Genomic DNA, 27,742 nt, shown 5'->3' on the forward strand with positions numbered 1-27,742 from the left:
CTTCAGCAAGCCTGTCAGTGATTTTCCACAAGCTGAAGCTGGATCTTTCTGACATAGGTCAGAGGTGGTAGCATCTATTTTGTTTGTGCATAGGCTTGTATGAACCAAGACCAGCTCAGGTAAGTTCACAGGGAAATACCCCTACAGCAAGACAATGGATTGATGGTTTTGCCCTGAAACCAGGTGGCAAACCTCTTCCATTTGAAATTGACTTCTTAGTAGAATCTTTTGGAGGTTGGGATGTAGAAGAGACCTCTCATTCTGAGGGATGAGGGTCAGAAAACAGTCCAGTTTTTGTGGGTCTTTGGAAGATAACTCAAGTAGTAGAGGGAACCATATCAGCCTTGGCCGGTAGGGTGCCATGAGAATCATGGCTCCCTGGTCCTTGAGTTTCAGCAAAATCTTCCCTACTAGAGGTATGGAAAGACACACATGTAGCATAATCTTCCACCAATCAAGGAGAAGAATGTCTGACACTAATCTGCCATGTGATCTCAATCTGGAGCAGTACTGAGGGACTTTGTTGTTGAGATGAGTGGTGAAAAGATCATTGAGGATGGTGCCTTACTCTCGGAAGATCTCCTGGGCAATGCTGATCTTAGGAGACCACTTGTGTGGTTGCAGCACTCAGCTCAGTCTGTCTGCCAGATTGTTGTCTTTGCCCGCCAGGCTTGTGGCCCTGAGCACCATGACATGACTGGAAGCCCACTGCCAACATCTCAACTGTTTCCTGTCAGAAAAGGTATGATCCCATGCCTCCCTGATTATTGACAGTGTACATTGCAACCTGATTGTACATTTGAATAAGTTTGATTGGATGCATAAGCTCATCTCTGAAAGCCTTTAGAGCATTCCAAATGGCCCTTAGCTCCAGGAGATTGATGCCCTCTCCCATGCTAGTAAGTTGGGCCATATTCAGCGCCATTGTCTTAAATATCTTTCCAGATTAAGTTCAAAATATACACTATTTCATCATTCATACCTGGCTTTACTACTATTTCCATATAAACTCCCCATTTTTTGTGCTCCTCCTGTGGTTAGTACATAAGTATTGCCATACTGGGAGAGACCAAAGGTCCATCAAGCCCAGCATCCTGTTTCCAACCGTGGCCAATCCAGGTCACAAATATCTGTCAAAATCCCCCAAAAAGTACAAAACATTTTTTGCTGCTAATCCCAGAAATAGTGGATTTTCCCCAAGTCCAATTTAATAATGGTTGATGGACTTTTCCTTTAGGAAGCCGCCCAAACCTTTTTAAAACTCGACTAAGCTAACCACCTTTACCATATTTTCTGGCAACAAATTCCAGAGTTGAATTACACGTTGAGTGAAGAAAGATTTTCTTTGATTTGTTTTAAATTTACTACTGTGTAGCTTCATTGCATGCCCCCTAGTCCTAGTATTTTTGGAAAGAGTAAACAGGTGCTTCACGTCTACCCGTTCTACTCCACTCATTATTTTATAGACCTCTATCATATCTCCCCTCAGCCGTCTTTTCTCCAAGCTGAAGAGCCCCAGCCGCTTTAGCCTTTCCTCATAGGGAAGTCATCCTATCCTCTATCATTTTTGTCGCCCTTCATTTCACCTTTTCTAATTCCACTATATCTTTTTTGAGATTCGGTGACCAGAATTGAAGACAATATTCGAAGTGAAGTTGCACCATGGAGCGATACAAAGGCATTATAACATCCTCATTTTTGTTTTCCATTCGTTTCCTAATAATAACTAACATTCTATTTGCGAGTGGAGGAGTAGCCTAGTGGTTAGTGCAGCAGACTTTGATCCTGGGAACTGGGTTCGATTCCCACTGCAACTCCTTCTGACTGTGGGCAAGTCACTTAACCCTCCATTGCCCCAGGTACAAAATAAGTACCTGTATATATGTAAACCGCTTTGAATGTAGTTGCAAAATACCACAGAAAGGTGCTATATTAAGTCCCATTTCCCTTTCTTAGCTGCAGCAGCACACTGAGCTGAAGGTTTCAACATATCATCAACGACGAAACCTAGATCCCTTTCTTGGTCGGTAACTCCTAACATGGAACCATGCATGACATAGCTATAATTCGGGTTCTTCTTTCCCACATCCATCACTTTGCACTTGCTCACATTAAACGTCATCTGCCATTTAGATGCCTAGTCACCCAGTCTCGTAAGGTCCCCTTATAATTTTTCACAATCTTCTTGCGATTTTACTACTTTGAATAACTTTGTGTCATCAGCAAATTTAATTACCTCACTAGTTACTGCCATCTCTAGGTCATTTATAAATATGTTAAAAAGCAGTTGTTCCAGCTCAGACCCCTGGGGAACCCCACTAACTACCCTTCTCCATTGAGAATACTGACCATTTAACCCTACTCTCTGTTTTCTATCTTTTAACCAGTTTTTAATCCACAATAGGACAATGACTCCTATCCCATGACTCTCCAATTTCTTCTGGAGTCTTTCATAAAGTACTTTGTCAAATGCCTTTTGAAAATCTAGATACACAATATCAACCGGCTCGCCTTTATCCACATGTCTGTTCACCCCTTCAAAGAAATGTAATGGATTGGTGAGGCAAGAATTCCCTTCACTGGATCCATGTTGGCTTTGTCTCATTAATCCATGCTTTTGAATATGCTCTGTAATTTTGTTCTTTATAATAGTCTGTACCGTTTTGCCCGGCACCGACGTCAGACTCACCGGTCTATAATTTCCCGGATCTCCTCTGGAACCTTTTTTAAAAGTCGACATTACATTGGCCACCCTCCAATCTTCTGGTACCACGCTCAATTTTAAGGATAAATTACATATTACTAACAATAGTTCCGCAAGTTCATTTTTTATTTTTATCAGTACTCTGGGATGAATACCATCCGGTCCAGGAGATTTGCTACTCTTCATTTTGTCAAATTTGCCCTATTACATCCTTTAGGTCTATAGAGATTTCATTCAGTTTCTCCGACTTTCCATTTATTTATTCCATCAGTCTCAGGTACACATCTTGACTAGACAAGACCCAGTGCTTTCTTTTTTTTCTCGGTCTTTTTTGTGGCTCTCCTCCTGCATCTTTGCAGCTTGAGTCATCATACCTTAAGTTTAAGGCAGTTAAAAACACAGTTCTATAACACGAGGGCTCTGTGAGGACATGGGACAGAGCTTACTGGCCTACTACTATATCTCTCTTGTTTTCTCAGTTTTCTTTTCTCTTTCATGTTGATTATGACATTCTTTCCATTTTTTTCCCTTTTAACATTGTACTGTGCCTTGCTTTGCTAAAAGAAAGGCGGTATATTAAATTCAAAATAAACGTAAACATCCTTGCTTTTCAATAGGAAAATCTTAAGAAAGGTTTAACTCATAGGTCCCTGATAAGGTAGCAGCTTTTGCTTGTTTTTGGAGCCATTTGGAGAGATCCTCCATATCTGTTCATTCTCCTTTTGAACCCTTGAAGAAGGTGACACTCTGCATGCTTAAGATAGTCTTATTAGCCATTTCTTCAACCCAAAGAATCTCGTGAGTTTCAGGCCAGAGTCTCAATCCAGACTATTCCTTCTAAAAGTGGTTTCTCCATTTCATATGAATCAGATGCTGCTCCTTTCGTTGGAAAGATTGGGCAATGACTTTGAAATATTGCATTTCTTGAATGTTCGATGTTTGCCAGCAGTTGAGAGATTTGGAACTTTAGAATGACTTTTGTAAATCTGACAGATTGATAATCCTTTTTGGAGGTCTTAACAAAAGTGAAGTAGCTTGTAGAGGTACTTTTGCTTTCCGATTAAGAGAAATTGTTTCTTCTGCATAATATTCTCAAATTGAGGGAACTGCCCAAAAAATTGAGCTTATTCCAGAAGGGGAATGGCAGTCTCATTGACAGAGTTGCAAGCGGTTTTACTAGCTGATATTTGTTGGACAGCAGCATGATCCTCATTTCATACATTGTGATGCACTATAGTTTGGATACTGTGGCAAGAGCAGATGCATACTTTGGAGCTTCAGTGCTCTGGGCAGGGGTTGCCGAATCCCACCTATCTTGAACACTGCTGTCCACAGGTTCTGGACTTGTTTGGTGAGGATGCTAAGGAAGGATAAATTAGATCTTGACTATTAATCTTCTTTCCTTTAGTCACACTAGACAAGTCCAGATTTCCCTCCCCCCCCCCCCAATTCAGAATGTACAGTTGCAAAAACTGTAGAAAAGCGGTATATTGAGTCCCATTCCCCTTCCCTTTTTTCAATTTAATTTAATTTAATTATGCTTATCTAGCTGTTTGTTTCCATACTTCAGAGTTCAAGTTCTTGTGCTTGTCATGATTTTCAATTCTTTCATTGTGGATATATGGAGAAAGAATGAGTTTTAATCTCCCATAAGAATTTGCATGGTTGTCTTTGCTTTGTTATCAAAATACTGTGAGGCTGAAGCTGCACAGTATCCTTGTAGGATTGAACACAGAATTCTGTTTTCTTTGTTTCCACCTGCTGATCATGGGCACAGCTTTCAGGTTCTGGACTGGACTGGTCTGGTCGGACTAAAGAAAATAAAATTTGCAGATAAAACCTAATTCCTTCTTTATAGTGCTTCTGCAATATCACTTATGAAGGCATTAAAAAGAACCAGACCAAGGGCTAATCCCTATAGCCAACCACTGGTAACACCCTTTTTTCTTTGTGAGCTCATTTACCACTCTGCTGTGTCATTTCTTACTGAATCAACTTTTAACCCAGTCAATCCATATAGGCTTCTTGCTAAGGACTCTCAGTTTATTTATAAGTTGGCTATAAAGAACCATTTATAAGCTTTGCTGTAATCATGGAGTTAACTGCATAAATCTTTTTAAAGTTTGGGGCTGACCAATGCATAACATTTAGCTGGGCATTCTCATATGTGGCCAAAAGTTATGTCTGTAAAAAAAGGGAGGGATTAGAGGTATTCAAGGGGCACAACTTAAACTTAACTGGATGGTGGTAATGTCCAGCTGCTATCTGTTTGTTTGCTTAAGTAAGAACTCATAAATTGCTGTCCTAACTTAAATGAATAACCTACCCATTTAAGTTTAGAATTGCATGTTCAGTGGTCCTACTTAAATGGATAGTATGGCTGAATATCAGCCTTTAAAGTAGACTACAACTAGCACTTCCCCAGTTCCAACTCTTTAGTCACCCAATCAACAAACTCAATCAGATTCATCTGACACACCCTACATTTGATAAAACTAAACAGCCTTAGATCCTGTATTCCATTGGATTCCAGAAATTACACAATCTTCTTTTCTAGCATCAATTTTGACTTCAATCTGACTACCATGTAGTTTCTTGCCTTCTCCTTCCACTTTGATGAAGAACTACATTTGCTTGTCTTTATTCCACTGGAACTGTTGGAGGGATGGAGATGGACAGGGGAAAAAAACCTGATTGATTTATAGTGCCTTAATACAATGTTTCCCAAGTCCATACACTGCCTCCATTATATGCAAATCTTTCATGTATATTCATTGTGGATATCCTGAAAACCTGACTAGCAAGGGGGTACTCCAGGACTGGACTTGGGAAACACTGCCTTAATATTCTTCTAGTTGCACTGTACATGCTGCTAAGGTGTTTACGCAGTGTGAGAAGGAAGATTGTCAGACAAAGAAAGAAGCTGGCTGGGAGGGCATGGGACATCTAGAGGGAATTACGCAGGGTGGTGAGATGAGAAAAATGGAGGGAAAATACTGACCAGAAGGATACTAGTCAACCAACTGTAGTAAGTTGGGAAAAGTTAGTTTCAATCTTATATCAAGAGGGAAGAATGTTCCAGAGGTATTGGCCAATGTAAGAGAAAACAGTGGTGAGAGATCTCAAGGTGGAGTCTCAAAAGGGGGTAAAGAGAGTAGCACTTCTTGCAAGGAGCTTAGAGTGCAGGAGGAAAGAGTAGGGATTTGTAAGTTGGCAGGGTAATCCGGAGAACCAGGTGTAAGACCTTTATGGACAAACATAATTTGTATTTGAGCCATGCTACAATTGGTAACCACTATTCAAAAATAAAGAGGGGGTAATATGGTCAAAGCATTGGATATTGTGGAGTAATTACATTGGTTACCTGTTCAATAATCATATTTTGTTCAAAATTCCATGCCTGACACGCAAGACATACCACCTAGGAATCCCCCTGTACTTATATGAATCGTTTCAATAGCTCTGTTTCGGGGAAGATGGTCACCTTTAAAATAATTCTCACACATTCCATATAATAGTATCTATATTCTGATGGTTCACATTACTACTTTATTCAAGTAGAGTTATGAAGTTTTATATATCACATTGGGACAAATGTGTATTGGATTGCTATGTGAAATTTAATTTTTAGGTTGTTTTTTTTTTTGGTTCTTTTGATATGTGTCATATCAAATACCATTTTTATTCTCTGGCCCTATATATAATTTATAAAAGGTTCTATATTTAGTGAGTTTTTCGGGAAATACATGTGAGATTTTGACATCTGTTTTCCAATTTTAACACCTTACTGAAATTTAGTGATGATGTATTTATACTGATGTTCCCTCCCCATTGATTCATTTCTCTCCAGCCAGAGGCGGTTGTTGCTGACAGGCACCCCTTTACAGAACAGTCTGATGGAACTCTGGTCCTTGATGCACTTCCTGATGCCTCATGTCTTCCAATCTCACCGTGAGTTCAAAGAATGGTTCTCCAACCCGCTGACCGGAATGATTGAGGGCAGTCAAGAGTACAATGAAAGCCTCGTCAAGAGGCTTCACAAGGTATGTTTAAAAAAGGGGAAGTCCTGCATGAGAACAGGGATATTTTCACTTCTTTGTGAAAATGAGGCCAATTATTTGTTGTTACAGCTCAGCAACTGAGATGCAGACCTTCAAGCCTGTCTGGTCTCTTTGCCCTTTTTTATTACATGCTATCCTTAATTCATGGATTTACTTGTGCTTCTCACATTTATAGAAATCCTTGTTGTCTCATATATTTCTGCAGTTCCTTAATTGTTTTTGCAGCACTGTACTGGGAGGTTGTGTTATTAGTTTTTAAGCAAAGAAATGCTTCTTTATATTGCTAGCAAATCCATCCCACTTCCAGCGTCTTTCTTCCTTCCCACTGTGGCATGTCCAACTCTTGCCAGCTCTGTTGGCTTCAAATTTGAACCTTTTGTCTACATTGCAGTGCTGCCTTGTTCACCATAGCACCAACCCTGCAGTATGTATTATTTATGCGTTTTTGAGAGAGGAAGATTTCTATTGCAGTTTTGTAACATTTGGTAACGATAGATAAACTTACTTTACCTGAATACTGGAAGGTTGCCATTGTAATGCTGGTTTTTTTTTTAAAGAATTCCAGGTATAGTTCGACTAACTATGGACTAGTAAGCCTGACATCAGTGCCCCGGGCAAAATAGTGAAAACTATTATAAAAAAATAAAATTACTGAACACAGACAAACATGGTTTAGTGGGACAGAATCAATATGGATTCAGCCTAGGGAAGTCTTGCCTCACCAATTTGCTTCATTTATTTTAAGGAGTGAATAAAGGTGAGCCGGTTGATGTAGTGTATCTAGATTTTCAGAAACCTTTTGGCAAAGTCCTTCATGAGAGATTCCTGAGAAAAGTAGAGCCATGAGATAGGAGCCAATGTTCTGTTCCATAGCGTCCCCAGATCAATCCAGAGACTTGTGGGTTATGTCCCTCCACTAGCAGCTTAGATAGAGAGAACACCGAAGTTCGCCCACAAGCGGGCATGTGCAGCCAGCCTCACTTCAGTATTCTCTCTATCTAGCAGGTGAAGAGACATGCTGTGCAGCTCTGAAGTGATTTGGCTCCTATCCCGTTCCCTCGGGGGTTGTTGAGCTTGATTTGGTGTTGAGGTGCTTTGCGCACGTTGGGGTTACACCTGGTGGTGCCAGGTCCCTACCCGTCTCCCCCCACCAGCAGCAAATTTGGGGTTGAGGTGCTTTGCGCACGTTGGGGTTATACCTGGTGGTGCCAGGTCCCTACCCATCTCCCCCCACTAGCCTTCTGCTGCTTAGGGATTCGTCTGTTGGTGTTTCTCTCCTGCCTCTTAAAAAAAAACAAAACTTCACAGAGACACAAACACAGATCCCTGCAAGCTAAGCAGTGTTTTCTCAGTCCTCAGAGTTCCAGGCTTCAGAGGTACGTGAGCGCTAGGCTGGGAGCCGGTCTTAGGGCCGATGTCGGCGTCAGAGTCCGTCAAAAGGTGTTCGTGCTGCGGGGCGCGTTGGATGGTCATATCTGTGCAGCTCTGGATTGATTGGCTCCTGGCCTGGTCCCCTGGGTCTAGTTGAGTGGCTGGGGTCTGAGGTGTCCCGGTTATGGGACTTGGGTGCACACCTGGTAGTGCCAGGTCCCTCCCTTCCTCCCCCTTTAACCCCTCTTCTCTGTCAGATTGGGGTTTGGGGTTCTCGCTGTCCTGACTTTAAAATGAGTCTGAGGTTTCTTTTGCTCCGGCGTCCTCTCCTACCTTAAAAAAAAAAAAAAATCTCCTCAGTCTGAGATTTGTCTAGCACGGCAAGCTCATGCCGGCTTACAGTACCGGCTGGATGGTGTGAGGACCGACTTGGCATGTGACAGTGATTCCCCAGGGGGTGAGTACTCACTATCCTATCTGCGCCAGTGGGCAGAGCAAAAGCGGCTCCCAGTACAGCGCTGAGTAACCCTTGTAGCGCTATAGAAATGCTAAGTAGTAGTAGTAGCCACTGGGCTGCTGCAGTTTCCCATGCTGGAGTTCCACTGTACAACCCAACTCCGTGGAGCGGTGTGCTCCTTCCTTCCCAGCTCATTTTGGGGGGGGGGGCGCAGGGCAGTTGTTTTCTTGGGTGTGCGTGCGCACGTGATGGCACCATCTTTCTTGCCACGCCACATGGCAATGCTGAAGCCCCAGTGCTCCCCTGGGCCCTGATGTGCTTGCAATTCAGGCAGTTTTACATTTAGATTTTTCAGAAATGTGACTGGGGAACTGGTGTGGATCACTCACAGTTTCTTCAGATTGGTTATTTAAGGGCTTCTAAGAAAGGAGGCCTGGGGAGGTTTGCAGACTCCTGTGGGAGTACTCAGGTCTCCCACAGCTTTGAGTCTTCCACAGCTTTCCAGGGGCGAGGTCGGAGATTCATTAGTCCCCTGCAACTGTGAGAGCCTTTAGCTGCAGCTTGGAAAGTACTGACTATCTGAAAGTCTTCTGGTAGAGATGCCTGTGCTTCATTAGGTGATTATTATTTTCATTTGTATAGCGCTACCAGACGCACACAGCGCTGAACATCCAACATAGAGAGAGACAATCCCTGCTCAAAAGAGCTTACAATCTAAAATTTACAGTAAGAATGTTTCTGGACCCTCCTTAATGAGGTTCAGGGTGTGTGTACATCATTAATGGAAGGGACAAAGGGATCAGGATTAGGGATCCTACTCTAGGTTTTTCACTCTTTCCCTCTTCCCCTTTCTCAGAGCATGGCAGTACAGTTTGTTTAGTTAGTCAGGCTTAGGGCTGTTGACTCCATGTTTCTGTGAGAAATGTTACATTTTGAGGCTAGTGTACAGGGTTGCCAGGTAGAAATTTTTTTTCCAGCCCAATCCGGGCCAGAAACCAGCCCAAAACCCGCCCAAACACAAACCCGCCCCTGACACCCCCACCCCCGCGTCACCGGCCCCGCCCCCGCTGTCACCGGCCCCGCCTCCCACGTCATCGGGCCCGCCTCCCCCGTCATCAGCCCCGCCTCCCACGTCATTGGGCCCGCCTCCCTGTCATCGGCCCCGCCTCCCACGTCATCGGCCCCGCCTCCCACGTCATCGGCCCCGCCTCCACGTCATCAGCCCCGCCTCCCACGTCATCAGCCCCGCCCAAAACGTCACTAACCCCGCCCAAACGTCACTAACCCCGCCCAAAAACGTCACTAACCCCGCCCCCCGCGGCCGAAAAAAATCAAAAAGCCGCCCAAAAAGCCGCCCGGAAGCCTAAAAAACGCCCAAAAAACCGCAACCCGCCGCGGGCAAAAATTTTCCCGCGGCGGGGCGCGGAAAACCGCCCAATTGGGCGGTAAAACCGCCCACCTGGCAACACTGCTAGTGTAGGCCTCTCAGGTTTCTCTCTGTTTCCATGGTAATCCTGCACTCTCTGTGCTCCCCTGGTGGCATTTAGTGTGTGTGTGTGTTGTTTACATCAAACTAGTTTTATTGAGGAGGGTGGCTGGCCTTTCAGCCTGAAGGTTACACGTTCAATGCTGGTTTTATCCATCCTATTAGAAACAGTGGGCTCAGCTAGATTTCCAGTGGGGCATATTTTATTTCATTCTCTTATTGCTTGCCTGGCCAAGTAGTACTTACAGGACTGGAACAGTTTTCAGAACTCTTCAGTACTAAAGATTGCCCTTCTCTCTCTCTCTCTCTCTTTGCACACTGATACTGGCCACACCTTTGCATATTAGCCTCAGCTACCTGGTATCTGCAGCGTACCCGGTACCTCTAATTGCTTCTGTTTTAGCATCTTTTCCTGGTATGGGGTACCTAAATTTCATGGGGAGTGGTCCAGGAGCTACTTCAGTGTAGAGGTAGCTTAATAGTTGTTGCAATCAGCTGAGAGTAAGCACAGAGCTCTAGGGCTGCTGTTTCACGACCCACTACAGCTTGCTTTTTGTAGCATGCAATGGTGCAACAGCCATATTCTGCTACATCATCTTTCTCTGGTTCTCAGCCGTACTTGTTAGCTCCAATGCACAGCAGTTATAGGGCACAGTCACACCAGCCAATTCTTGTCTCTATCTGTAAGAAGTTAGTGCTGGCTTAGGCATTAGACCACTGATGTGGCTTCCAAGTCACATTTGGCAACTTGCCTTTTGGAAGTAATCTTGGGACAGGAGAAGATCTAGGGCAGTTGGGTAAAGACCTGAGGGACTTCCAAGTCTCGGAGATTGCTAGGGAATGAGTTTAAGGCTGATTTTTAATCCACTTGGTTTTGTCATAGGTTTTTTTGGGCCAGGAAAACCACTTTCAGGGTTTCCACTTCCACTACAACAAGCCACCTGGCTGCTGGTAGAATGAGCTCTGTTTCAACTCCAGGTCAGCCTATGCCTGCTGCATCTTCCAATGCTGGAGTCTCAGTTAACTCTTCAGGCAGGACTCCTGGGCTGGTTTCAGGAGGAGTGGACCAAGATTACCTCAGCTCTGATGTGTCTTAGTTTTTCTATTGCACAGTTACAACCTGGACTTCACTACAGATTTTTCTTGGAGTCTACATGCAAGCTCAAACGCTGTCAGGCAGTTCTTGCCACCTTGCCAACGTTTCTTCCTTTAGGCACAGTCGAGTCTGTCCCCAGTTGCAATTGGGGAATGGGAATTTGTTCCCTTTGTTCCAACCTGCTTCATCAGAGTCCATCGGAGGCTCAGTTGTCAATCAATCTTCTGGAATTGCAGGCGATTCGGCTGGCACTGCAAGCCTTTGAGACTTTGGTGCTGACCCAGTCGGAACGAGCCCTTTGCGACAATGTGACAGCGGTAGCTTATGTCAATCGTCAAGGGGGCACTCGTAGCGCTCAGTTGTCAACGGAGGCGCTTGCGTTTTGCCGCTGGGCGGAAACGTGGCTATTTATTTTGTCAGCGGCTCTCATCGCGGGAGTCCTGAATGTGCAGGTGAATTTCCTCAGCCGGAAATAGTTGAATGTGGGGGAGTGGGAGCTCTCTCCAGTAGTGTTCGACCGGATCACATCTCGTTGGGGGATGCCAGTACTGGATCTAATGGCCCGTTATTCCAATGCCAAAGTGCCTTGCTTTTTCAGTAGGGGCAGGGAATTCAGGTCCGAAGGAATAGTTGCGCTATTGCAAAGGTGGCCGCAGGATCTCCTGTATGTCTTTCCTCCATGGCCCATGCTCGGTCGGGTGATCAGCAGGATCACGCAGCATTCAGGAGTGATCATTCTGGTGGCTCCGGATTGGCCCAGGCGTCCTTGGTATGCGGATTTGGTGCGTCTGTTGATAGACGACCCGTTGCGGCTGTCGGACGTTCCTGATCTTCTGATTCAGGGGTCAGTGACATGCAGGATTCCATTCCATTTGGTCTTAACAGCTTGGCTATTGAGTGGTCGCAGCTCAGATGCAGAGGGTTTTTGGAGTCAGTGATTGGGACGATGCTGCAAGCGCGCAAGCGATCTACTTCTTCAGCTTACGCTAGAGTCTGGCGAACTTGTGTTGCTTGGTGCTCGTCCTGAGCTATTTCGCCGGAGTTGGCTCCTCTTGCGTCCATCTTAGCCTTCTTGCAAGAGGGGCTTGAGAAGGCCCTCTCTTTGAGCTCTCCTAAGGTACAGGTGGCAGCATTGGCCTGTTTCTGAGGCCAGTTAGGTGATCGATTGTTAGCCGCTTATCCGGATGTGGTTCGTTTTCTCCGGGGCGTTAGTCATGTTCGATCCCCTCAGATGCCGGTGGTACCGGAATGGAGTTTGAACCTAGTACTGAGGGTGTTACAGTGGGCCTCATTTGAGCCTCTGAGTAAGATGTCTTTGAAGGATCTCATGTTGAAGACGGTGGTTTTGGTGGCCATGGCTTCGGCCAGAAGGGTATCAGAGCTGCAGACTCTGTCGTGCAGGGATCCCTTTCTGCGTTGTTCGGAAGCTGGAGTCTTGGTCCTTACGGTTCCGTCGTTTCTGCCGAAGGTGATTTCGCGTTTTCACCTTTAATCAGGAAGTGCATTTACCAACCTTCAAGTAGGAAGATTACCCAGAGGATTTTCGTCAGTTACGTTGTTTGGATTTCAAAGGGCTCTTCTCGCATATTTAGATGTTACTAATTCCTTCCGGAAGTCAGTACAGCTCTTGTCCTGTTTACGGATACACAAAAGGGACAGATAGCTTCTAAGTCTACGATCGCTCGATGGCTACGGGAAGCGATTGGCTCTGCGTATCTTCCACGGGGAAGCCAATTCCTCTTCAGATTCGCGTGCATTCGACTAGAGCTCAGGCCACGTCCGTTGCGGAGTACCTGCTGGTGCCATTGAACGAGATTTCTAGAGCGGCTACTTGGGCGTCGGTACACACTTTTGCTAGACATTACCGACTTTATGTCGCGGCGTGTCAGGATGCGTTTTTCAGCGCTTCAGTGCTGTCTTCAGGGAGTATGCGGTCCCACCCTTCTTGAGGACTGCTTTGGTACATCCCACAAGTCTCTGGATTGATCTGGGGACGCTATGGAAGGTAAAATTGTCTTACCTGATAATTTTCTTTCCATTAGTCCCTCAGATCAATCCAGAGGCCCTCCGTGGGGTGCGCATTAGCTGATTCTGTATGATGTATATATGGCAGAGTTTGGTATAGTTCATGTGGTTTAGGTTCGCGTTCTGCTGTTGGTCTGGAAGTTTGGATTCAACAAGTTCTTGGAAAACAGTTGTTACTGTGAAGCAGCTGGAGGGTTTTTCTTCAGATTATTTGCTCTTTTTGAGAGGCAGGAGAGTGAACTATGGTTCAAATGATTTCTTACTGCTTTGGTATCGTATACTGAAGTGAGGCTGGCTGCACATGCCTTCTTGTGGGCGAACTTCGGTGTTCTCTCTATCTAACTTGCTAGTGGAGAGACATAACCCACAAGTCTCTGGATTGATCTGAGGGACTAATGGAAAGAAAATTATCAGGTAAGACATAATTGTACCTTGTGGATTAGGAATTGGTTATTGGATTGAAAACAAAGGGTAGGGTTAAATGGCCATTTCTCTCAGTGGAGGAGGGTGAATAGTGGAGTGCCCCAGGGATCTGTTCTGGAACTGGTGCTATTTAATATATTTATGAATGATCTAGAAATGGGAACAGCAAGTGAGATGATTACATTTGCAGATGACACAACACTATTGAAAGTTGTTAAAAGCATGCAGACTGTGAAAAATTGGAAGACCGGGCATCCAAATGGCAGATGAAATTTAATATAGACAAATGCAAATAGATACACATTGGGGAAAAATAATCCAAATCATAGTTACCTTCTAAAGCACTTGATAAATGTAAATATAATTTAGGGGGTTGTTTACTAAAGCTTAGCTCGAATTATCTGCAGCAGGGCCTATAGGAATAAAATGAGCCCTGCTGCAGATAACTCGAGCTAAGCTTTGCAGATGACACAAAATTATTCAAGGTTGTTAAAACACATGCGGACTCTGAAAAATTGCAGGAAGACCTTAGGAAACTGGAAGACTGGGTATCCAAACAGCAGATGAAATTTAATGTGGACAAATGCAAAGTGATATACATTGGGGAAAAATAATCCAAATCATAGTTACCTTATATTAGATTCCACTTTAGGAGTCAATATACTGAAATCTTCCACCCATTGTGCGGTGGCAGCAAGAAGCAAACAGAATGCTAGAAATGATTAGGAATATTATAATGCCTCTGTATTGCTCTGTGGTGCAACCTCACCTTGAGTATTGTGTGCAATTCTGGTCGCCATATGTCCAAAAGCTATAGCGCAGTTAGAAAAGGTTCAAAGAAGGGCAACCAGAATGTTTAAGGGGGTGGAACTCCTCTCATATAGAAAAGATTTTAAGGGGTTAGAGCTGTTCAGCTTGGAAAAGAGACGGCTTTGGGGGGGGTGGATATGTTGGAGGTCTGCAAAGTTCTGATTGATTGGTGTAGAACTGGTAAAAGTGAATCAAATTGTTCATTCTTTCCAAAAGTACTAAGACTAAGGGTCACTCGATGAAGTTACATGGTAATACTTTTAAAACAAATAGGAGTAAATAGTTTTTCACTCAATGAACTCATTACCAAAGGATGTTTTGACCGCAGTTAATGTATCTGGGTTTTAAAAAGGCTTGGACAAGTTCCTGGAGGAAACGTCAAGTTTGAAGTTTTATTACGAACTTACTATCCTACCTATCAGCGAAAACCAACTAAGCAGCTTACAGGCTAAAAAAAAAAAACGATAGAAGAGAGAAAGAGGAAGAAGATGATACAGAGTGGGGGAAAGGGGGAGAGCTACAATATTCATTACAGAATAGAGGGGTAGGGAAGAATATTAGGGGGAGGGATTGATCTCGGAGCCAAGCGGTGCCAGGGCGTGTGCATGAGATTGTAAAGGGCAATGGAATGCCTCCAAAAAGAGGTAGGTTTTGAGCTCAATCTTAAATCGCTCCAAAGAAGTGTGTGATCTAACGTGTTCTGGGAGCTGGTTCCAAATTCTGGGCCTTGCACAGAAAAGACAGAATTTCTAATTCTGGAGTGAACAATATCAAATTGAAGGGACAATCAGGCGGTGTTGAGTAGTGGAGCGAAGAGATCGAGCAGGGATATAGGGAATTAAGAGAGAAGCAAGAAACAAGGGGTCCCCAGTGGATAGTATTTTGAAAATCAAGAGTAAAATTTTGTAAGTAATGCGGTAAGGGAGTGGAAGCCATTGGGAGGCTTGTAGCAGTGGTGTGACATGATCATATTTCCAAGTACCATGGATCAGTTTAATTGTAGTATGTTGGACCAGCTGCAAACAGCGGAGATCCTTCGATGTAAGTGATTTGTAAAGAGAATTACAGTAATCAAGTTAACTGATGGATAAGAAAGTAGACCTACACATTAAAGGCTGATGAATGCAGGAGTGATCGTATAGAGCGGATGAGTTTTAATCTCAAAGAGTAGCAACATTTCACATAGAACTCCAAAAAAATAGCAAGATTCCAGAATCCCAGGAGTAGCCTAGTGGTTAGCGCAGTAGACTTTGATCGCGGGCAACTGGGTTCAATTCTCACTGCAGCTCCTTGTGACTCTGGGCAAGTCATTTAACCCTCCATTGCCCCAGGCACAAATAAGTAACTGTATATACTACGTAAAGAGCTTTGAATGTAGTTACAAAAAAACACAGAAAGGCGGTATATCAAGCCCCATTCCCCCCTCCCCCCCCCCCCCCCCCCCCCCCCCCCCCCCCACCCGTTCCTCATTTATAAAATGACCATGAGATGACATATGAGAGGTGCTTCCTGTAGAAGAGTTTACTATCCAAGATGTCTCCAAGAATTCTGGTACTGGGTACTAAGGGAACAGGAGTTTTGCAGAGCAGCAGCGGAGAGGCAAAGAGAATCTCTTTTCTGCCAGTAAAAAGAAGAAGGTTGCATTTCCTAAGGTTCAGTACCAGTTTATTGGACCAGAGCCTGTCAGTAATCTGCATATTTTAAAGGACAGATATCTCCTGGAAGTTGGTGGGATCAAGAGTGCAGAGTAACTGGATATCATCCACGTAGACATGTGCGGTGAATCCAAGTGAAATGTCCATAGTCTGCTATTGAGTTAGACATGGGGAAAGCCATTACTGTTTGGAATTCTGCCAGGTACTTGTGACCTGCATTGGCCACTATTAGAAGGGCTATAGATAGTCCATTGGTCTGCCCCAGTATGGCTATTCTTATGTAGCTAGCATTTCCCATTGACAAACAGAATTCAATTCAGATACACAAATAGGTGATGTGACTGAAGGATGCTGGGATGGAACCGTTTTCTCAGAGCTTTAAGAACAATGTAAAATTATGAGCTTATGTGCAGAGGTCTCATAACAGCTCCTTAGTTTTGTTTATTTGACTGTGCCAAGCAGGTGCTAAACTAAGCTCTACCAACAAGAATTTGTCTTCAGATTAATGCTACTTGTGATGTTGTTACTCATCAAATTGTTTAATGCCTAAAATGGCAGAAAAATCCAGAACATGCACACTCATTTCCAAGTGTTTATTATGCATGGTGTGGTAATGTGAGTGAGGGCGGGCCTGGGCCTTTGTTAAATACAGCTACACAGAGGATTAAGTGTGCAAGAAAATCATTTATTTTCATACAGAGGAATAGTTGACCTGTTCCTTCACAGGCCAAGTGACAGTAGACATGTAAAGTTATTCCTTATATTCATCAGTTCTCTCCCGGGGCTTCATCTTGTCTACCGCTTCCGATGGCAGCACCAATAGCTTGCCTGTGTTCTGGAGTCCCCATAGTTCAAGTCCTGTTTGCAGTACTCAGCACAATTGGACTCAGCTTGGCCCTTACTACCAAAGGCACGATGTCAACCAAATTCCAAGATAAACTTGGCCTACCTCAAATAAGCTTCTTCTTGTGGCAAATACAGAATAGCAAGGTCTTGTGCTGCTTCTCTTCCCAAGCTCTCAGGTACTGTAGCCAGCAAAACACTCTGGGAGGATTCCTTTTCTCGTAGCCTCCCCTTCTGTACACTAACTCAGGGCATTTAATTCTAGCCATGTCCGAGCCCTGCTCCCTAACTTATCCCCAGAAATAGCATATTAGTGCCACCTGCTGTAAGGAGGCTTAACTGTACCATCAGTGAGTGCAGGGCTCAGACATGGCATCAAATGCAGGAGGACAAAAAGGGTGTCTGTTCAGAACTCTGCGGCACATCTCATATTCTGCCAAAACCGATTTACTCATATCACCCCTCTCCTCAGGTCACTTCACTGGCTTCCAATCAGATACCGCATCCAATTCAAGCTTCTCCTTCTTACCTACAAATGCATTCAGTCTCCTGCCCCTCACTACCTCTCCTCCCTCATCTCCCCCTATGTTCCCACCCGTAACCTCCATTCACAGGACAAATCCCTCCTCTCTGTACCCTTCTCCAACACCGCCAACTCCAGGCTCCGCTCATTCTGCCTCGCCTCACCCTATGCTTGGAACAACCTTCCTGAGCCCTTACGCCAAGCCCCTCCCTGCCCATCTTCAAGTCTTTGCTTAAAACCCACCTCTTCAATGCTGCATTCGGCACCTAACTCTTACCATTCACTAATTCCAGACTGCCCCAATTTGACCGCTCCTATCGGACTGTCCGTTCACTTGTCTCTTAGATTGTAAGCTCCTTGAGCAGGGACCGTCCCTCTATGTTAAATTGTACAGCGCTGCGTAACCCTAGTAGTGCTTTAGAAATGTTAAGTAGTAGTAGTAGTAGTTAGAAGTTTGCTAGCTGCACATGCAAGTTGAGAATCCTGTATGGAATGACCCTCAACCTCCTGGCCCAGTGACTAGACAAATGCAGTCATCCGTGAGGTACACCAGATATCCTTAAAAATAGCATGTGCTTCCTCAGAGTTTCTTAGGCCTTCATCACAGCCTCCCTTTGAGCAGCTGTATAGGCTTGAAGGGAAGTGGTTTCTTCAATCCCTTCTAAAGCACTTGATAAATGTAAATATGTCAGCACTGTATCTCCTCAGGCTTGAGTCCTGTGCACAACAGGATATATATATTTTTAATTTTCATTAATTTTTTTAATACTCCAATACAGCCAGAGTAAATTTGAATACCATAAAAAAGTAAATCTTTAGTATAGGTATTTTAGATAGTCGCTCAATCAAATCCACGTTATGGAGAGGAAGAAACTATAAAAGAACTTTAAAAAAAAAAAAAAACTAAGGCAAATTTATAGAGGAAAACCACCTAGTATATTATAGTTGTGATCCTAATACGTAGTAACATACATAATAACATAGTAGATGACGGCAGAAAAAGACCTGCACGGTCCATCCAGTCTGCCCAACAAGATAAACTCATATGTGCTACTTTTTATGTATACCTTACTTTGATTTGTACCTGTCTTTTTCAGGGCCCAGACCGTATAAGTCTGCCCAGCACTATTTCCGCCTCCCAACCACCAGCCCCACCCAACCACCAGCCCCGCCTCCCACCACCGGCTCTGGCACAGACCGTATAAGTCTGCCCAGCACTATCCCCGCCCCCCAACCACCAGCCCCGCCTCCCACCACCGGCTCTGGCACAGACCGTATAAGTCACACACACACACACACACACACACACACACACATATATATATATATATATATGTCAAGTATATATCAAGTATATATATATAATCAAGTATACATACACACATATATCTGAAGTATATATATCTGTCTCATGCAGTAAAAGAAGCATCTTTATCAGGAGGAACTTTTTTTTTTAAACTGTGCTTCATCAAAAAATACATATTTTGTACCTTGATAGATGATCAAGTATCCATAGAAAGAGCTGAAAAAAAGTTCCTCCCACAGCCAAAACCTTTGCCCTCAAAGCCAGAAACAGTTTACATTTTGCAACATGTGGAAAAAAACAAGTGTATTTGACCATAAAACAACTAATCCCTTATGTTTAAATTAAGCTGTTAGTACTGCAACTTTATTTCTGCTAAGCAATGGAGACCAAAGAATGGCCTTTAAAGAGCAATCTCCTCAGGTAAACTTTCTAAGAAAGCTACTAAATGTATACTGGGAAAGAAACCAAGGTCTCAGGTTCACCCTGCTGGTCTTCCACTGCCTGTACTTTGAGGAATTTAAAATATATTGTAAATCAGTGTATCATCATGGTGAGAGGTATCCAAGACCACCTTGAAGTACTTCAGTTTTAGGAACATGAAAACCCCCTTTTTTTTTTTTTTTATAAGTTTAAGGCAATTTTCTAATGCTTCCACTTTATAGTGAGTAAATAAACCATATTTAGACACCCAGTATTCTGCAAAGAAATAAGCTAGAGTTCCATAGTAGATACAGCTGTGAGAAGCGGCAGCAGCTAGTCCTCCGTTTTCCACCATAAGCGGTATGCACGATCATGGAACCCCTAGGGGAGAGTGATCTTGCCCAAGACTGAAATCACAAATACACCCCTTCTGCCGCTGCGACTCGATTGGGGAACCCTGGTCATGTGGTGCTCCTGCGGCCTGGCTGTTAGGCTCGCTAGCTGACATATGACCCCTTTCTATGCTGCATTAAAGGGCTTTTCATGCCTCTTCCTCTTCTCCTGGCTACGACGGAGATTACTGAATAATGCATCGAGGTATGACGCCGGAACGTGAGACTTTACCTCCAAAGCCTCATCACAGAGTCAGTCTCTATAATATCTTCTACCCTCATAACATTCTCACCCATATAAATTACTTCAGCTTTAGAAGGTAATCTCTACTGCTAATACCACTACACTGCTTGGAATCACTGCTTACCACCTATCGTACTAGAGCAGAACCCATTGCATTTAAGATATCAATCTTGACTATGGATAAAATAGTTATTGCACGAGACAGCACACTGTGCAGCACAGCCTTCCACAACATGTACAGTTTCACTGTAATATCTGCCTTTAGGCCTTAATTGCAATTGTAGATCAACTTTGTCTCACAGTGCAGCCTTCCACAACATGTAAAGTTTCACTGTACTCTGCCTTTAGACCTTAATTGCTATTGTAGATCAATTTTATTTCACTACTGTGGACACCATAATTAAGTGCTAACTTCTTCCTCATTACCAGTCAGATCTTTACTACTACAAATTTGCAGCATCATTTGCTATCGGAAGCAACAGCGAAAGAGGCACAGACACTGGAAGTTTCATCTCAGTAGGAAGTGGAATCATGGAGACGCAGAGAATACCAACAGCAAACCAGGAAGACGAATGAAGACTACCTAACCAAAAAGACACACCCCAGAATTACTACCTCACACCCCCACCCCCACATAAATACATACTTGCAAAAAAAAAAAAACACAGCAGAAAAGCCACTCTGAAGGAGAGTAAAAACTAACACTGAGAACACACACACAGAGATTCCCTAAGCAGAATGGCTAACCTGAGAACATAGGTATTTTGCTACTTACTAGTAATATGGATAATGGGAATACCTGCTGCGTCACCCAAAGAATGGCATACAATTCCAGTACAAATCACAATTGGATGACACTCACAACATCAACTCAAAGAGCCAAATCGTAACCCACAAAACAAAACTGAAACAACATAAAACCAGGCCTCAACAACAATAAACAAGATTACAGTCCCAAAACGAACAGACCATACAGACAGCTACATACAGTTAAATACATACTCCCGGATTACCGTAGGATATATAAATGCGAGATCAGCAGTTAATAAAGCAGCACTACTCAGAGACTGGTTAGAATCAGAAAAACTAGAAATACTACTCTTAACAGAAACATGGCTGCGTCTCAAAGATGATCCAGCACTGCTTGACCTATGTCCACCGGGATATAAAACGACACACATTAGAACAAACAAGAAGGGATGTGGAGTCATAATACTATACGAATCCTCCTTCACCGTAGAAACTATCGATAAACATGCAGCCTCAACATTTGAAATCTTGGCATGCAAAGTCACTGATACTACACTTACTGATCAACTACGCATCATACCATTTTACTGGCCCCCTCTGAAAAGTGGTCAAATGCTCAAGACGATTTCATGGACTTCATATCAAACATCTGCACCAACCAACCAAATGTCATATTACTAGGAGATATTAATCTATACCTAGCAGTTGTGTACCCAGATAGCCGATTTAGGGGGAGGGCCGAGATGAAAGTTGGTGGACCAGAAACTTCATGTCCGCACCCCCCAAACTAATTTCTGCCTCCCTTCCTGGCATCCCCCCCCCCCCCCCCCCCCCGAAAGTAAATTAAATACCTGTGCTGGCAGGAATCCTCAAGCCCTGCCAGCTGAAGACCACCTTCGTGCCAAACAAGCTTACTTCTTGGGCGGCCACCAGCACTGTGCCTAAGCAGCTGCTGCCAGCCTCAGCGTATGCCTAGTTTCACGCATGCCTGAAAACTGAGCATGCACACAGTGGAGGGGCCTGTGGCTGAGAGTAGCAGCTTTGGAACAGTGTTGGCGGCCACCCAAGAAGTGAGCTTGTTTGATGGAGAGGATATTTTCAGCTGGCATTAAGGAACATGAAATTTTGGGTGGGCTTGAGCCCAAATTAGGTTGGCCCAGGCCCACCCGTTACTATGCCAGTAAACACCTAGAAAAATACAAAATGAAACCAACATCAGAATCCTTATGAAATTCCTAAGCCAATGGAACTTCAATACAGCACAAGGCATCTCATTCCATACTTAAGGCCATCTACTAGATATACTAGCATACAGACTCTCAGCGAACAACAACCACATATTGGAAAACCACAAATGGGAAGAAGTATTATGGTCAGAACACAGCAAGCTTACCTTTTGTATTATAATGGAAAAAATGGCAAAAAACAGAGAACCAATATACACAGCCAGAGGGAACGTAGACAACAATATCTTCTGGATGACAGCGGTAAATGAACATAGAAACAACTGACCTATGGACGCACAATTCATGGGACGAAGCAAGTGAAAACATATTAAACAAGACAGCAGCACTCAAAACAAAAATTAAAAAAACAACCATGAACCTGGTTTAATAATGAGCTACTACACATTAAAAAACTGTGCAGGAAACTTGAAAGAACGTGGGCCAAACATCATAAAGAAATCCAAGGCTGTGTATTATGTACATATACAAACCCGGAACAGATAAACACACAAAAAAAACTGGGCTTGGATCTGGGCCTGGGCTTGGGCTTCAAGACACCGCGTGAGGCTATCAAGGGCACTTACATTAATAAAAAATGTCCATTCACTGGTATCGTGTCTATCCGAGTGTCAGGTTTTCAAGGCAGAAACTAGGTTCGTGAGCCCTTGGGCCACTGCCATGGAGCAGCAGTGGCAGGCAAAACCACCCCACACCAGAGACAAGGCAGAACTCCGACAGGAACAGCTAGACTTCACCTGCACTTGTCCGCCGTTTCTCAGGAGTTGAGCCCCTGAGTGCAGGCGGCTGGCAGGACTTAACGGACAGGGCAGGAACTGGATACCAACTAGGCTGAAAAGGGACTGAGGGTCAGAGGGAAAAGGAAAATACATGGGAAGCAAGACAGACTACTGGGCTAGGATTCACAGACAGACAATACAACACTAGGCAGGAAATGGACAGGCTTGAGAGAAAGGACTAAAAGTTGCAAAGCAGCCACTAAGAAAGGAAACACAGACAGGTAAGAGACAGAACTGAAAGCTGTCAGGCAGCCACTAAACAAGAAACACAGACCACCAAGAACTTAAACAAAGAAATACAAACAAGAAACAAGACTGGGAAACAAGCAATACAGTACAAGATAAACTACACAAAGACTAGACTAGAAACAGGCAAGACTTTCAGACAATAAACTGGACTAGGCAGAAGTGCACAGAGCATACCAAGGACCTTAGGCGATGCAAAGGCAAACTCAGAAGGTTTCCAGGTGGTAATAAACCCATCAGCAGCTGAAACTCAGCTGCAGCAATCATGAGGCTAGCTGCCAGACTTCAAACCAAGTCTGGAGGGCTGGAATATCTGAACCGGCCCGGACCAGAAAGAAAGTCTGGAAAGTCTATGGCAGCCACCGGTTCTGGCCACCAGAGGGCAAGAGGAACACAAACCAAGACACAGGCAGAAAGCATACTGAAGCACAGAGAGGCTTAACACACACAGGTGCAGTATAGTGGAGTAATCAGAGCCATGCTGGAAGCAGCCAGCACACAGAGACAGAACTAACTCAGGAAGAACAGACAGAAGCCAGCTCAGAAGCTGACTGCTGGAAATAAGGTGAGTCTGAGAGGGGTCACGACCACAATCGTGACACCGAGGCTGAATCCTTTCAGGCGTGGTGACCAATATGAAGATGCAGAGAACTATTGTTATCCGCAGGGACTACTAGCATTACATTCGCAAGTATAACCGGTTTGAGAAGCGTCAGAAGAACACGTCTGTGCATCTTTCCCCCTGCTTCAGAGATGTTCAGATCGGCAACATCGTCACAATTGGTAAGTGCCGTCCACATAGAAACATCTGACCTATGGACATACAATTCATGGGACGAAAGCGCACAAGACAGCAGCATTCAAATGAAAACAAAAATTGAAAATACAACCATGACCCCGATTTAATGATGAACTACTACACATGAAAAAATACTGTGCAGGAAACTTGAAGGAACATGGGCCAAACATCATAAAGAAAGCCAAGGCAGTATATTACAGCACATATACAAACCTGGAACAGATACACACAAAAATAAACTGGGCTTGGGCCTGGGCTTCAAGATTCTGCTTGAGGCTAAGGGCACTTACATTGATAAAAAATTTCCATTCACTGGTAACGTGTCTATCAGAGGCCGAATATGAAGATGCAGAGAACCATTGTCCTCCACAGGGACTACTTGCATTACATTAGCAAGTATAACTGGTTTGAGAAGCATCAGAAGAACACGTCTGTGCATCTTTCCCCCTGTTTCAGAGAAATTCAGATCGGCGACATCGTCACAGATGGCGAGTGCCGTCCACTAAGCAAGACAGTCCGTTTCAATGTCCTAAAGGTGACGAAGGCTGCTGGCACAAAAAAACAGTTCCAGAAATTTTAATGATGACGTGCCTATCATTATGATCAACTCAGCTCTTTAACCGTCCATTACCCCATGTAAGCCGCATTGAGCCTGTCATGAGTGGGAAAGCGCGGGGTACAAATGTAACAAAAACAAAAAAAAAGTCTGCAAGATTTTGAGCTCTTCGAGGCTTTTCCTTCCCTATCATAAACATTTTTACACAGTCATCATTTTCATACTGTGGATTAGTCTTTTATTCTTCTGAAGTTCTAGTTTCACACCCACGTTGTTGTTGCTTTAGTTGATTCTATCCACAATGAATATACATGAGAGATTTGCATGCCCTGCCTTCTTAGTATGCAAATCTGTCATGCATATTAAATTGTGGATATCCTGAAAACCCAACTGGTCAGGTGGTTCCCTGAGGATTGGGTTGAAAACCACTGATCTAAATGATTTGTAGTCCACCAAATCTCCAAAAGGGTTTAAGTGGATTGCAAACTTAAGCCAGCAAACTCTGGGAAATACAAAATATAAATAGATCAGGAGCCTAAATATTTGTCATACAGGTATGTTTATTAATAGCGACAAAATAAAAAATACTGTTTGCATGGTGTAGATTACAGGTTTACTTACTTTCTAATTCTTATATCCCGCAGATACCTGTACAGCTCAGAGCGGGTCACATAGAAGAAAACTGGGAACTACTCAGGAGCTACAAAATAATAGTAGCAGGGAATAAACATAATGTATTTACAAAAAGAAAAAAATAATTAATGATCAATCCAATATACCTTAAGCAAAAAAGTTTTAACTGCCCGTCTGAATGACAAATAATCCATTAAAAATCTGATTTCTCGTGGACGAGAATTCCATATTGAAACCATTCAATACATAAGTAAAGAATTGGCATGTTTAAGAAATTTAATACCTTTTTCAGTAAAGAATTTTAGTTTCATCTGGTTCCTAATGTAATATATTACAAATTGCCATGAGATACTGAAACAGAACTCCTGGCTCCCCATTAAACCAAGAGACACATTTTTGACTGGCTTCAAGCAAGCATAGCGCCAAGAGTTGTTCTGGACAATCTTTCAATAGGAGGAAGGCTAAATTTTGTTTTTTTTCCAAGAAAGATTGCTCCCCATTAAACCCAGACCAGTAGGTTCTCAAAATAGTCTGACCACACCCTGCATTTGGAAATCATTCCACCAAATTGCCCTCCGAGAGCTTCAAATATGAGCTCTCAGAAACAGGAGCTTCTCTTCCCTTTTACAGGCCAAAACGGCCAAATCCATTCCACCAAGGGAAAAAGGGAAGGGATTTTATTCCATATAATTCCTGAAAACAGAAGATTATCATCCCATCCTAAACCTAAACGCTTTGAACAAATTGTTGGCAAGCAAAAATTCATAATGGTTCCAGCTGATTACCATAGAATCTAATAACAGAGATTTCTTTCTACAACTTCATTCGGCACAGACAGAACACTAGCAAATATAATGAAATAGTTCATGACTCAAATTAATTTCAGCCAGTCAGGAATCTGACTGTCAATCAACCAATAAATACTTAGATATAACACAGAAAACAAGTAAGACATTGTCTCTTAATGTTGCTATGATTTTCAGGTAAGAATCTGTTCTTTTCTCTTCTTTTTATTGCAAGAGTCCTTAGGATGAACCTCACTGTAAAGCTACAGCTGATAATACGGTCCCTCCATTTTATCTGGGAGGGCTTCAACCACTTGAAAATGATAAAACTACATCACAAAGATTAGAGTTCCTTCTTAAATATATTAGCGTTAAGTTTGCAGCATGCATGCATAACAGAAAAATGCTTTCAAAAGGGTTCTCTAGCACACTGTTTGAACAGTCCTCCTTTTAACTGCTCATGCCCAAAGCAATCACAGTTAGCCACTTTGAAATATATTATATACCCAACCAATTAATAAAAATTTTGTTTCTCATATACATTGTGCTTCCCATAAAAATCCATTATTCCAGAAGGGAATTTTAACCTTCTGTATAAGAACAGTGCAGCCTTTAAATACCATGACAATTCATTACTGTAATTTAGTTGGTAACAATTCACCCTTAAAGATGAAACAGAAGTTGAGACATAGCTAAAAAGGCAATAAAACACAAACTAGACAACAAAGATTAACAAAACAAACAAACAAACTGTGGAATTCCATTATGCGAACCTAAAAGCAATTCACTGACCTTTTCCTGTAGGACTTAATTAACTTTAGTTCTTAGAAGCATGTCTGCAAATTAGAAAGAGCACTGACGATAAACCTTTATGTATATAATAGGATAAAAGTCAATCTCACCTCCAATGCTAGCATTCCAATGGCAACGATTGCTTTCCCCATATGGGCCACCAAATTGTCTGTTCCCATTCTATAAATAAATCCAAATCTTTAACTGGTCAATATGAATGTCATTTATTTTAGAATTACGCAGAGTCAACGAGGCCTTAGGAGTGCGACACTTCCGCACGGAAACCCTGCGCTCCGTCATTGTGGCGGTACAGCCAGGAGAGTTTCTCACATCGCTGGACCTCAAGGAAGCGTATTTGCATATTCCTTCTTGCCGCCGCATCAGCGGTTTCTCCGGTTTTGCGGTATTGAGCCAACATTCCCAGTTTCACGCCTTGCATTTCGGCCTGGTAATTGCCCCTCGGACTTTTTCCAAGGTGATGGTAGTGGTAGCTGCCTTTCTCAGGCGAGAGGGTATCCGAGTTCACCCTTACCTCGACGACTGGCTCATCAGAGCAGATTCGGCAGACGAAAGCCGACTTGCCAGAGTTGTTACAGTTCTTCAGACTCTGGGCTGAGTAGTCAATATGCCCAAAAGTCACCTGACCCCCCTCTCAGTCTCTCGAGTATTTGGGGGTCTGGTTCGACATGGCTTCAGGATTCGTTTTTCTTCCCGACAACAGGCGTCTCAAGCTTCAGAATCAGGTCCGCCTGCTCCTGCGGATGCCTCGCCCTCGAGCTTGGGACTTTGTTCAGCTCCTGGGATCGATGACTGCCACCATAGAGGTGGTCCCCTGGGCGAGAGCTCACATGAGGCCACTGCAGCTTGCTCTGCTTCACAATGGTCCCCGTTTTCCCAGGAGTACCAATGCAGACTAAGGTGGCTTCCTGCGGCCCAGTGCAGTATGGATTGGTGGCTTTCCGACAGCATGCTGCGGCAGGGGATGCCACTGGCTGTTCCGTTTTGGTGTCTGGTGATAACGAATGCCAGCCTTTCGGGCTGGGGAGCTCATTGCTGGGAATGCTATGCTCAAGGGTCTGTGGTCCACCACAGAAGCGGGATGGTCCATAAATCGCTTGGAGTTGAGAGCGATATTCCAGGCTCTTCTGGCATTCTACAGGACGCTGAAGGGTCTTCCTGTCCGAGTTCTGTCGGACAACACGACAGCAGTGGCCTATATCAATCATCAGGGCGGCACTCAGTGTAGGGCACTGGCTGCGGAGGCGTCTCAGATCTGCGACTGGGCCGAACGCCACCTAGAGCTGCTGTCCATGGCTCAGATAGCCAGTCAGAGCAACGTACA

The 27,742-nt window shown here is 43.7% G+C and overlaps 1 protein-coding gene across 1 annotated transcript in view; it reads left to right on the forward strand.

Annotated features, from left to right (window-relative positions):
• SRCAP (Snf2 related CREBBP activator protein) overlaps nt 1-27,742 on the forward strand; it is a gene marked incomplete at its 5' end in the record, with an annotated part of 948,600 nt that overhangs the window by 391,051 nt on the left and 529,807 nt on the right. The window contains one exon of the mRNA XM_030210811.1: nt 6,555-6,747. Within this exon, the coding sequence (XP_030066671.1) occupies nt 6,555-6,747 (193 nt within the window). The remainder of the gene's footprint in view (nt 1-6,554; nt 6,748-27,742) is intronic.

This window comes from Microcaecilia unicolor, chromosome 7 (genome assembly GCF_901765095.1).
Source record: "Microcaecilia unicolor chromosome 7, aMicUni1.1, whole genome shotgun sequence".
Taxonomy (NCBI): domain Eukaryota; kingdom Metazoa; phylum Chordata; class Amphibia; order Gymnophiona; family Siphonopidae; genus Microcaecilia; species Microcaecilia unicolor.